This window comes from Dermacentor silvarum, chromosome 1 (genome assembly GCF_013339745.2).
Source record: "Dermacentor silvarum isolate Dsil-2018 chromosome 1, BIME_Dsil_1.4, whole genome shotgun sequence".
In the NCBI taxonomy this organism is placed as follows: Eukaryota; Metazoa; Arthropoda; class Arachnida; order Ixodida; family Ixodidae; genus Dermacentor; species Dermacentor silvarum.
Genome location: NC_051154.1, coordinates 121,028,231 through 121,041,456, shown reverse-complemented (window position 1 = coordinate 121,041,456; position 13,226 = coordinate 121,028,231). Strand labels below are relative to the sequence as shown.

The window sequence follows — 13,226 nt, the reverse complement described above, 5'->3', positions numbered from 1 at the left end:
ATATCCCCGCAGTGGATGAGAGAGAAACAGGCCTTGGTTTCCTTACCACGTTAGACACTGCTTTCTTAGCTGCCTCGTCCCATCATTCATCTCGCTTCCCTTGGTTCCGCTCGTCGCTTTGCTTTCGGCCAGTAAGATGCATCTCCTGGGCAGCATTTTTTTCACTCCTCTTGTCACACAACTAGAGTGCTGTAGCTAGCCGGTGTCCTTACTTGATGCATCGACAAAGAACTTCATGAGAGTTGCCATGAGTGCTAAGTCATATAGTAGAATCTCAGTGATACAGTAGCCGACCGATGTTCCAGACTTCGCGGGGACTGAAAAATAGTCCGAAAAATCGAGCAGTCCGAAAAACCGAACAGTCAGAAAAACCGAACAGTCCGAAAAACTCCCCCCCCCCCCAAAAAAAAAAGAAAAAAAAATTGAGGCAAAATGTCACAGCTTCACCCAAAAGGCGGAGCATCGATTGCGATAGCAAATTAATAGACAGCGATACGAAGTAAAGATGTTAGTTTTATCGGCCGTATAAAGTTGTAAATATGCGCGCGCTTACTAACTATATAAGCACGGTGTCCCGCGGGTAAATTGACCTTCGCGATGTATATTCTCTCACTTCAACGCGAACGTCTGGAAAAAAAAATACGAAGCTACTGGCACTTGGCGCACACCCTTTGTACCCATCGCAGATCGCTTTCAAGATATGGTGCCTGCGCGGCAGCTCCGTCAGCAGCAGCCACAAGAGCTGAACGCAACCATAGAATAAAGAACGCAACTCCCCACCGTCTCCGTCGCCTTCTCCCCGTGCTCCACGAGCGAACGAAGTCCGCGCGTCTCCGGACGCCTTCCTCTCTCACGCATTCAATTGCGGTTGCCGGCTGACCCTCGCAAGCTTTCACCCGCATACAGCGTATGGCGCAACCTAAACTTTAAAAAAAAAAACGGAGTCCGCTTAAGTGATTATGATGATGGTGCTGAGCTAACCGAAAGAAAAAAAAAGCAAGTGCCGCTTTTTGGAATGTTTTGTCGGCCAAAGAAGAGCGGGCATGGCCTCGGAGACAGGAGAATAGCATGCGTGTACTAATCTTGAAGGCTATACAGGGGGGCACTGGAAGCCAAGATCGGGTAGCATGGCTCAGAGCAAGCGATTTAGTCCGGAAAATCCAACATTGGCACCTAGATTAGTCCGAAAAATTGGTTGCGAAAATGCATTAGCTCTATGGGAATCCTGATGGTGTATCTATGAAGTCCGGAATATCCAACAAGTCCGAATTTTTGGAGTCCGAAAAATCCATCGGCTGCTGTACAATCACGCTTGCTACAAATTTCGGGATATGAATTTTTCAAAAGTCCCAGCTCAAGTCCATTAGCTGAAAACATGCTTGATTTCTAATATTGCGAAAAGGCTTTCAAGCAGCTGCGGTTGATACGAACTATTGAGACGCCACATAATCTCTGGCATGCTGGTAAAGCCGGACGCTGGCTGTTGTCAGGCCAGTAGAGCGTTGATGCGCCAGTCGCATCACTTGCCATGGTGACCTACATCACTCCACCTTGAATCCACCCCGCGTGTCCATGTCCCAGCCCCAAAAGAAAAATTTCGTTAAATAAAATCTTTTGTTTTCTGCAGTATTATGCAACTTGTCAACCGTTTTCAAACACCTTGCGACTTTATTAGGAGCCGGCAATCACATGCGACCCAGTCTTGCCACGTCAGCAAAGCAAGATCGGGGGCATTCACTTGCATGGGTAGCCTTATCTTTGTATTCCACGCCTTCAGTCATCTTCGGCACTCAATGAAAATTCGAAACTTCTCTACATTTGCGCCCACCAGATCAAACAATATGACGTAGCGACGTAGAAATGTAAACAGATTCGCATATCTTGATTAAAATCATGTCCTTATCATCATTAGGCAAGAGCTAGGATGCAGCATTGAAAGAAACCCAAGATAACCAGGCAGATCTTGAAATGTCGTCCTCAGAACATGCGAAGTGCATAACTCACGGCTGCCAAAACGTGCGAAAGCGCACCAGTTATTCAAATTCGTGTCAGACATTAGGAGCGCACCCTGTGCACCACGTGACTGTAGCAACAAATTGTGATACTAGTTTTCCCTTTTTGCACTTGCTTTTGTTGCTTTTATCACTATTATTTCGGCATGAAGAAATACAGTGCTGTGGCTATCTGAATCTCCGATCTCGTGTTTACGGTGATACCAAGATGGCAGCACAGCATCAACAGAAAGCTGCGCTCGCATGACCAGTGGTGCAATAGCACCTCCCGAAGCCCGATTTCCTTCACGATTTCGACACCAACACACTAAAGCAGTGCAAGTTTCTAAAAGATTGCGGGGGGGAAATACGGAAATTTTGTACGGTCGGCATTTATATTGCCACATCCCCCCACCATAGTTTCCTTCTTCCTCTTCTTCTTCTTCTTTCTTTTTTTTTTCTACTGTTCTTGTGTGATACGAATTTTCGCGCCCTCCCGGGAGAGTCGTATCATCGAAATTCTACTGTATTACGATGTACCGTGAATGTTGTCGGGATATGGGGGGATGCCAACGGCCCTCTGCCTCGACACACCGAGCCCCGCGGTTGGCGCATGCCTGCGCATCAACCGCGGTCCGGTACAAGCTCGAGGAAACAATAGACGACAACCACGTGTACTACACTCGGAAAGCATTTATTACGACTGCAACTAACACTTCGAGCAGGCCAGCTAGCTATAGTTGGCATCGCTGAGGGTTCCCTCGAAGAGAATAATACACTAGGTAAAGAAGGGCTTCCGACTTACCAACTGGGGAATACGGGGGGGCCGCGGCATTTGCCGCGGCAAGAACGTGGTTGACTAACCATGTGCGGGAATACGGGAGCGACGGCGGAGGCTTCCGCCGTCGCCGCTTGCTGGAGATCAAAGAGACCCGGGCGATATCAGCGGGATCTCACGTGACCCACCCGGTGGCGCTGATAGCGCTTGCGATTCACGCGCGCCGCCCGCGGAAGGAAAGTTTCCCCTCTCCCAACTCTCCCTGGCACGCGTGCGCTTGACGCGACGTTCGCTGCCCGTGCGGCGGTTATGGGACCCGAGGATTCCCACAATGTGATGCATAAACAGTGAAATCCCGGTTATGAATCCTCAAATTTTGCAATGTTCTGGGTTTTACAACGGATTACACACGTCCCCTTTCATATGACGACCCGCACAAAACTGTGAACCCAAGTGGATGGGTAAGATGCGCCGCCAGCCCCCAGTAGCTCTCTCGCCGTCCTCTCTGTCAGTAGGGGGAGAGCACCCCTGCACATGCAGGAAGCTCTGACTGGTTTCCAGGCTCCTTCCATTTCTTTTTACTGCCCTCGCGGCCCTCCCATTGTTCGTTTCCCTTCCCTCTCCGCATTGCTCAACCATTGCTGCCAGTCTTCATCCCCTCATTGCCTTCTCATTACGTTTACTCTCTTTCTCTCTCTCTGTTTTTTGTGTTGACTGCTAGCCCACACTCCTTCATGTGCTCTCAGCAGAGTCTGCTCCTGTGACCAGATGCATGTGCATTTTTGACACTATGCCAAGCTTGCTATCTTAGCATAGTGCCAAGAGCGCTGTCAGCCTTATGCTTGGACACGTCTAGTGCTGAGTCTCACAAAAATGAAACATCTCCAAAAGTGATCACTCAAGAATACCGCTCCAGCATGTATGAAAAGTGTGAAAACATGTCCGAAGATTGAACAGATTAGTTACCGGAAGGCATGCAGATCATGTCCGATAAGCTTGTTTGCGCACACAGTTTAGAGCTTTCTGTCTACCCGCTAGCACGCAATACAGTGGAATCTCGATGATACGAATCTCACGAAGTCATGAAAAATATTCGTATTAGCCGAAATTCGTATCATCGAAACACAATTAAAGCTAGCTAAATTAAAGAGTCAGAGGTGAACTCACTCAGGCACACGCACGTAAAAAGCATTTACAGTATAGACCACTTATAACGTAACCGTTTATAGTGCAGAACAGGCTACAACGTGGCCTTTTCTGACTCCCGTTTACCTTCCATAGAACTCCATGTATACGCATACCGCTTACAGTGCAGCCGCGTGAGACGAAATACCGGTTATAATGCGGCTTCCGCGGGAAAATCTCGCCGACAAGGGCAGTAGCGAGCACGCTTCTCAACGAGGTGCGCCCACCAATGGGAGAGGAGATCAACAAGGGCGATGCGGAGGAGGAGCATGAGACGTGGAGCACGAGTCCAAGGGTGATAAAATCGTCGCCGCGCGCTGTATGTGCGAGTGAAAGCATGCGGGGGACGTGCACCTTCACGGAGAGCAAACGCGACTTCCATCGCGTGAAAGGCCGTAGGGGTATGGGAGGGAGGGGGGGGGGGGGGGCGATGCTGTGCTGCAGCACCAAATGCGTATCTTGCAACCGGGCGCAAGGGTAACTGGCGACGCAATCTCCCACGCGAAAGGAGCAAAGTGGGCAGGCAGCGGGGAGGGGGGGCTTCTAATCTGCCAACAAATGCGTTCTTGTACTTTGCGCCTGTGCCGGCTGTCCGTGTTACCGCGCGCACCGTATCTTGAAAGCGATCTCCACACGGCTCTGACCTTTGTATGCGCTGTGCTTATGCTGCTCAGTTTCCGTTGAAGCGATAGACCGCACGAACCTTCGCTCGCTGCAGCGGCCACGCTTCCCCACGCCTTTGTTGGGAAAAGCACAAAAGCAACAAAAGCGCCACCGCTTAGAACTCTTCACGCCCAGTCGCAGCCTCTGCGATGTCTGGCGCCGGGTCCGCGCCTCCGCACCAAAAGAGAAAGGAGAAAGCACGTGACTGCGCGCTGTTCTCTTTCGCCGCCGTCGGCGGGGCGGCTTTATTCGTATCAACTGACGCGGGTCGAAAATCTATTCGTAACAATCGTTCTCTAGCACGTTGCAAAGTAATGGGGCTCGGTCAGGACCACAGAAAATTTCGTATCATCCGGAAATTCGTATTAGCTGTGATCGTATCATCGAGATTTCACTGTAATTTGATTCAAATTATTCAAAAGCGTTTGTTGTTCAAAAGCGTCCATCGTTGGGACGTACGAAAAGGCATTGCCTTATGCCAACACTGCTGGCAGCCACCTCGGACGAGGACGGCACCACAGATGCTGCCGTGCCTGTGTCTTTGTTTGTGGATGGTCTGCGTAGTATCGACAACATTTGGAGATTCATCTGTGCAGGCGAAGCCATGAGTGACGTCATTGCGGAAGTTGCTGCGCTCGAAAGAAAGCTCTTCCTGCATGTCTTGAAGGAAGTCTATAAGAAATGGACAAATTTTTTTTTAGTCTGTAGGTGAGAAAAAACTATTTAGCATGCGCGGTCGTTTGAACCCCGGCGCCACGGCTCGCTGTACACGGTATGCTAAATCTTTCCAATAAAGAGTGATTGGCAGCTGCACTGCAGTATTCTTTTCATATTTACTTTTTGCCAGTTTTGGTTTCCATTCCTGCAGAGTATCAGCCTAAGGTTTAAATTGAAGTTCCTCGCAACTCCATCACGCCCGATTTATACAATGTTTTTGTGTAGGCCTGAGAAAGTCATATAATCGGGGTTCCACTGTGTTATTAGCAAAGAAGTCGAGCAATAAAATTGCGACTTGTGCCACAGTATTTTTGAAAATTTCTTGAAAGGGCCTTGAAAAGTTAGAATTTTTGTCTTGAAAACCTATAGGAACCTTGATAAAATGTGCAAGATGTTCTAAAATTAATACATTACGAAAATCCACTTTATAATGCATCATAAAAATCCACACAAATTTAGGGGCATATATCACCTGTCCATTAAGAGAATCTTGTGAAATGTGCACCTTAAAGGCTTCATTAGGCCATATATGTCTTATTTTGTTAAATTGGCTTTGGTTAATTTAATATTTCAGTTAATTCGATCCTGACCACTGGTCCTGTCCTGTGCCACAACATTCATTATTTCGATCTTGAAATTGGCCCTCACCAGATAATCTGAACTTTACTGGTCGGCATGACCTGACCCAAATTATGACCCAAGTGGCAGCAGCATCTGTCAGAATAGGTTGCTTTATAAATGCAGAATATTAAATGAGCAATGGGGTGCATGGAGGACATGTTGTGGTCTGTAGGCAGTGACAAAGTGCTGTCCGAAAGTTATGGTTGTGTTCCATAGGCAGTGATAAAGTGCTGTCTGAGAGTTATGATGATGAACATTAAGTGTAAATAAATTTCTGTTCTCTGAAAGTAAAGTTCTCTGGTTTCTTGTTTTTCCGTTTGCCAAAAATTGTAGGCATGTTATATTTTTTTACAGCGAAGCTGTTATGGGCTAGGTTCCAAGAGATCATGTCTGTGTGTAGAAAAGCCACGTGACCTAGCGGGAGACGAGAGGAAAAGAAGAGCTCAACCCTGTGAGAATACTGTGAGAGGGTGCAGATGAAAGTAGAACGGGAAGGGGGGTTGACGTTAGTCGCGCCGTCCAATAGTCGCGTTAGAGGGGGAAAACGTGAGGTGCACCAACCAGTGGTTATGTACAAAAAAAGTAGGTCAACGAAGGAGTGGGGTGTGAGAATAGTTCGCGTTTAGCATTGGTTGTATGTTACGGAGCTTTGGTCAAGGACTCTTGTCTGGGAACGTCGTAGAAAAGCGTGAGGAACGCCGTCGCCCGTGGACGCCGAGCCAGTTCTTTCAGAGCCGGCCATTGTATACCCATCGTCTAAGTGTTAGAAAATACCCCATTGTGCTACTTGGAGCCGGCACCAAAGCCTATTTCCCGACTACGTAGTAAAGGGCTCGTTTTACCATTTTGTAGCCAAATTCAACATAGCAAGGCCCCAATATAGCTAAACCCCAACATAGCAAATCCCACCAGAGTGCCAGCTTCGCTGCACTTCCCTCTTCACAGGGTAAAAGGCTCTGACGTTTTTGCTAAAAAAATCAGGTGCACATAGATTTTTACTTTGTTTAGGAGCCCTGATGTCATATCAACATTAGTTATTTAGGGTCAACTCCTAAAAAGTGGGTGTGGGTTTAATTCGAAGATCCATTAAAATCAGGCAAATACTGCCAAATTAATCAGCCATGTGTCTTGGAGTTTTTTTCTACTTGTTGTTTAATTTGACCTATCGGACAATTATATCAATTTAGTTGGTCCTGTCAGGGCTGATTTAACAGAGGTCGACTGTATAACAACAGCATTGAGCTTAAAATCTTAGTCTTCCTCTAAAGCCTTTTTCTGAACATCCTTCAGGCAGTAAATAAATTCTGTGACTATATTAGTATGGGATGTCTGAATGGCATGACTAAACAAAATTATTTTGGACATTAGGGAGCATGCCTGTAAATAAATCTGCTGCTGTTCAAGAACCATTTGTGTATCTTAATCAGTAAACTTTGGTGTTTGCCTTGTATTCCGGGCAGTGGACTCTTGCTACAAACTGCAGGCCGCTCGTCCAAATAAACTTTTTGCCTGCTATGAAGTATGCTACCAAACAGTCATAGCTAATGCAGTAAAATCTTATTTGTAAAATATTAATACAGATCTTGCGGGAGTGAAAAAAATGTCCAAGATTTTCTAATTTAAAATATTGTATGGACCAAAGAAATGAATAGACAAATGTTTACTCTGTCAACACATCTTTTTTTTTTTAGTGAAGAAATTACTTACCCTGATTTCTTCTTTCCACACAATCTGCACACATATTGCAGTTTTTGTTATATCATGTACATGATAAATACTTGCAACGTGTTAGGAGAACTTGCATGAAACTTCTATGGAATATTGAGGACCTCGTGACTTCATTGTGGAGCAGCAGCATTGGTGTGAGACTTACATTTTCATCTACATAGATGGGCTTTTCACCACTGTGCCCATAGACAACCAGGAGTCATCAGAAAGAAAGAGAGAAACAGAGACAGTGAATTGGATGCAAAGAATGTAAACAAAAAAGACCATGGAGATTTACAAGAATGAGAAGAAAGAAATTAGAAGAGAAAATCTGTATGATAGCACGAAGGGAAGTGCCTTGCTATTTGAGGCTCAAGCTGGTTGCCTAAGGACAAAAACATACCGGAGGAAATATTCGCAACTAGATGAGGCATGTGTATGCTGCAGCAAAAATCTGAAAACTACTCTGCAAATCCTAATGGAATGGGAAGGGATTCACCGAGTGAGACCCATAGGTAATGTACACCTTGCAGAAGCGCTTGGATTTAAAGTGGATGGAAGCATCAACCGGTTAGCAGTCGAGATAAGCAAGAGATGTTTAGAGTATTGGTGGAAAAAAAGCAGAGAAGAGATTGGTACGACCGGATCTGTTACAGGCATAGGTAGCTGTGCAAGGTGAATAGAGAAGTTTTGAGGAAGAGAAAAAAGATTGAAGAGATGTATACAAAAATGCTAGAATGAAAAGCATGTATAGCATACCTGAGTAACTCAAGAAGGCTAGTTGACTGTTTGTCACCACCCCGTTTCACAGGGAATGCCAATAAATCATCATCATCCCCATATCCTGATTATCATTTTTGCTGTAAGTCAGCCAGTAGATAATCATCCATCATGATGCAGTTAGTGAACCTAACTTTAACACATGGGCTGCAGTTAGAGCACCTGCCTTGCATCCTGTTTTCCAATGGCCTTCGCAGTGTTTCCCACATTGCATACCTCGCACTGAATTAAAACAAAACGGTTCTTTCTGCAATCGTCATTGCGACTATGGTCATGGCGATAGCGACCATGGAATCCCACAATACGTACCCATTGTGACTCGATATTTAAAAAGACAAAGTGTTCCCGTATGGTTTATGCTGTACATTCACTGTTCCTCTGTGTGTGGGGATGTGCATTGAGCAGTTACTTTATTTCCAGTATCTCGAAGGCCCCTGGTCTATGGCTTTGAACGATTTATTCATGTGAGGTAATGTCCCAAGGCAACACAGGGGCTGTTAGGAACACCGTATTGGAGGGCTCCAGAATTATATTCAGTGCCTGGGGTTCTTTAACATGCACCTAAATCTAAGGGCACAAGCATTTTTGCATTTCGCCCTCGTCAAAATTCTGCTGCCAAGACCAGAAATTAAAGCTCTAGGGGTTTTATATGAGAGGTGGGCAATATTTGTTACAAATATATTACATGGCTTCTTTGGAGTAGGTGGAGCTGGAGTGGTACACAATGTCAGTAAGGAGAACCATTTGCAAAATTCTGTAAGCCCTGCAAAGCTATTTTCCAACGAAAAATTTGCATCCACGGACTGCATTTCTCCCTCTAAGTGTGGTCCTTCCGTGGAGGAAGTGCGAGCACAAAGGCATTCCAAGAGTTATTTTGAAAATTTCATGTTGTCATAGTTTCACCTCAGATGTTAACCCCAGTGACAGGAGAAGTACTGTTGCCAGTAGAGGGGGTGTGTGAGCGTTTGCTGTTGAATGGGAACAATAATTTACTCCAATAGCCTGTGGATGAGAACTTTTGGTTGGAAAACAGCCTTTCTCATGCATGCACAGCAGCTTTTTTGCAAATGGTGCATTCCAGTGTTTCGAAGCTTGTACGAAAAAATAGACGAGTTAGCTGTAGTGCATACTTGGGGAGGATGTACTACTGACTGCCATACATCCTTCCCAAGCACACACTAGCACTTTTGCATTTTGTGGTGCTCTCGGGCTTTTCTGAATTAACCAGTACATGGCCAGATACCTCCGAATCAACAAACAGTTGGTGCTATAGAATGATGTTTGTTTGCAAGGGCCAGATGGCTAGTCCAGATTATCCCATTATTCACTGTAACAATGGTCAAATTAATGAGGTTGTGCTGTATTTCCACCACTATCTAGTATGTTGATCATGATATTCATCACATTGCCCTATACCCCAGGTTCTGGTGTTAATCCTTTTGTTCTCTCCTTCTGTGATGCCCCATATGAAAGTGACAGTTGACCATTGATAATCATTTTGTAAGTCATGACTCTTCTTTTCCAGGCCACACTGGGGAGCCTGGAGACTGTCCTGGGTCGTAAGGAGCATAGGGGTGACACCAAGAATGATGATTGAGCGCATCAGTACACATTCACTTTTTATTCCCCTCTGAACCTTCCCTTCTCTAAACTTTCATTTCATATAAACCCTTGGTGACAAAACAGTTGTTGTTTCTTTATTGTAGAAGCGACATCCATCATGGAACGGAGCAGTGCTTCCTGATATAAGCCAAGAACATTTTGTTATGCTTTTTTCTCTCTGTCTAATATTGTTTGTGGTTGAATGATAAGCAATACACCAAGCTTGTGCACAAGCAGCATTGGTACTACATCCTAATTAGTTTCCTCTAAGCACTTGCATTTATTTCTGAAAATTAAAGGTAATGTACCATGGACAATATGAGGTGGCATAAAATGCAGTGTCCTTTATTTTATTTTCATTATGAAGTGAAATATGGATGGCTGTAATTCTTTCTATTGGACACAAAATGCAACAAAGAATTGTTCAACTTCATTACACTATTATTGTTTGCCAAACTTGTTTACTACTGCAGATCTTGTAATTAGGCTTTCGTGCCTTGTTTATTGCTTGAAGGGGTACTGCCACAAAAATCTTGTATCCAGCTTTTTTGCTTTATTAGTTAGCCGTTGACCCCGAAACTACTAGTGTCATGCCAGAATTCTTTGAACACACAAAATTTGTCACTTACACACTCTCATTTAATGTGACCATTCAAAATTCGTGCCAAATAGAGAGCAACTTTTCGCCATAGGTTTGCTTCCAAGGGCACCTCTGCATGTCATGGAGATCATAGGTAGTGGTGCCATGGTATCACAAAGCACTGACCATTGTGCTGTCAGCCTGCTCTAGTTGTCGCAAGCCACATAATGACCGTGTTGCCGAAAGCTGGGCACTAGCCACATAAACCATTCTTTCATCTTTCACACTGTGTTTCTCTGCATTCAGCTCGGGATAACAAGCTTGGTCCCCTGCTTGCTGTCACTTCTGTCAGAAAGTGCAGCACCCTTTGTCCTTTGCACTTTCTCTCCCCTATTATCCTATCATCTAAAGCTTTTGGCAAGACTACCACAATGGAGCTTCGACTACTGATGTTACTTCGTAGCACATAAACAAATGACAAGACTGAAGGGAAACGACATAGACGTGCAGAGCCCTGCACTGACATGGCATCAGTGACACCACGTGACCCCTCTCCCCTCCCCTCCTCAATATTCATGATGGACAGAGGTGCCCTTGTTAAAAAAAAAAAAAAAAAACCTGCGCCAAGAAATTCGGTTTGTTGCACTTTTGAGTAACGGAGGCCTCTTACTGTTATTACGGTGTCAGTGGCTATCAAACTGAGCAAAAAAAAAGCTATTCAAAAATTTTATAGCAGTGCTCCTTTAATGAAAGTGAGCACACAAAAGCTTGTATTACTGTGGTAGGCTTAGCTTAAGATTGTAAGTGAGTATGTTTAGTGTCATAAAATAAAAGATTTGCATGAATACGCAAAAAAACTTCATTGAAAGGACGAAATCTTTTGGTAGCACTGCCCCTATTGGCAGGGCCTAAAGTCTCCCTTCAGTGGAGGGGGGCCCTCATTGGGCAGCGACCAGCACAGCGCGAATGCCGCCGCGCACACATATGTGTGTGTGTGTGCACGCGTGGTGGCATTCAGTCGGGCGTCGCCAATGCTTCATCTCACTGCTCTGGAAAGTGACCTGCCGTTCACATGACGCGTGCTTTCTCTGACTCGGATGTGGAGCGCCTTGCAGTTCGACTCGGTGGACTGAATCGACCATCCTAATTCACAATTGAAGTTGGTAACAAGAAAAATGGCATCAACGTTGGATGGAACATGTGACAGGAGCTTTCCGCAAGGAAACTATCGAAAAGGGGCAGTCAGTGAGAATTCTTCACACTCTGAAGAATTCTGTGTCTAAACTTGGAGTCAAAAGCGACAGTGATATTATGGACAAAGAAAAGTATGAAAAGAAGGAAACACATACGCGTTATGAAGACTGTGGAGTTGCACTCCTTCTGATATTGGGTTTGACGTGTGCCGTACTAGGGCCTTTGTACATGACCAAATGTGATTCTACGTGACCGTCGGCTTCGTTGCAACTCTCATAGGCCACAGAAGTAGTGCTTGGGACGTTCCCTTTTTGTTTACTTTATTGGTCCTGAAAAAGCCAACATCAAGCAGTGTGATGAATTTAACTTTCTCTAGAATTAAACAAATTTGTATGGGTGTTCTGCACATAAATATATTCTTCTGAGTGTACTTCAGGCATTTCTTTAATGTGCCGATACAATCAAGCACTTACAAAAATTTGGCATTTTGAACTTTTTTTTTTTCAAAATGAACTCTGGAGTTAAAGGGTTAACAATATGTGAACTCAAAGCAAGTAAGTCTAGCTGCAACACAGAACATTAGTTGCCTTTCGTCATTGACAACCTCGGGCACTACAACAATATATTTTATGGTTTCAGACCTACTTATACCTACAAAAGTGAACAAAATGAATGCATCCGTGGTATACCACAGCGCTCAGTGCACAACTAAGCGAATGAAAATAAATTGGTTGCCTAGCAAAAGAAACCAAGGTGAATATTCACTAATTCACGAGCAGGTAGCTTCATTGTCAGGTGGCTCGTGAAACAGTATGTGTGGTAAGAATCTTAGTCGAAGAAGGGTGATGACCATCATGTGCAGTGCCTCAGGGAAATGCATGCAGCAGTACAACAATGGCTGCTTTCCAGTTTCTTGATCATACCACATCAACAGAATAATCGCGATTAGTGCATCATTAATAAAAAAATTGGAGAGTTGGAATTTCCCCGCACAAGGCACTGCTTGTAATAAATTCATCTCCAGCGTTTGTCGAATTGGTGCCGCGGTACCGAGCCCCTCCTTAAAGAATGGAGGAGGGGCCCGGCCCCCCTGACTTTAAAGGGACTGACAACTGATTTTTATGGACCAGTTTTTTATGGCGCAACAAAAAGCTCACCCTCGGTAATGTTTACACCTGCAGCGGTTACTTCCAAAAGCGCGTGGATATTTTGTAAGCAGACTTTTTCAATCTGAGTAGCCTCTAAAAAAATAAGAGTCCCTCCTCCAGCAACACTGAGAAGTGATAGCGATGCCGATAGCCCGCCTCGCGAATTGTGAAATCCGCCCATCGCCTTGCTTTCATTTACAGTGTACTTTCATTGAAGGGAGTGCAGCTGTGGTTAACCACCTATATTTTCACCTTTCCGA

At 45.0% G+C, this 13,226-nt stretch overlaps 1 protein-coding gene across 3 annotated transcripts in view; it reads left to right on the top strand.

Annotated features, from left to right (window-relative positions):
• The window catches only part of LOC119435943 (cell division cycle and apoptosis regulator protein 1), a 214,492-nt gene extending 204,367 nt beyond the window's left edge, over nucleotides 1–10,125 (top strand). For all 3 annotated transcript variants that reach the window (XM_037702648.2, XM_049660883.1, XM_049660882.1), the window contains one exon: nucleotides 9,968–10,125. In XM_037702648.2, the coding sequence (XP_037558576.1) occupies nucleotides 9,968–10,039 (72 nt within the window). In that variant the 3' untranslated portion in view covers nucleotides 10,040–10,125. The remainder of the gene's footprint in view (nucleotides 1–9,967) is intronic.
• The last annotated feature ends 3,101 nt before the right edge of the window (nucleotides 10,126–13,226 follow it).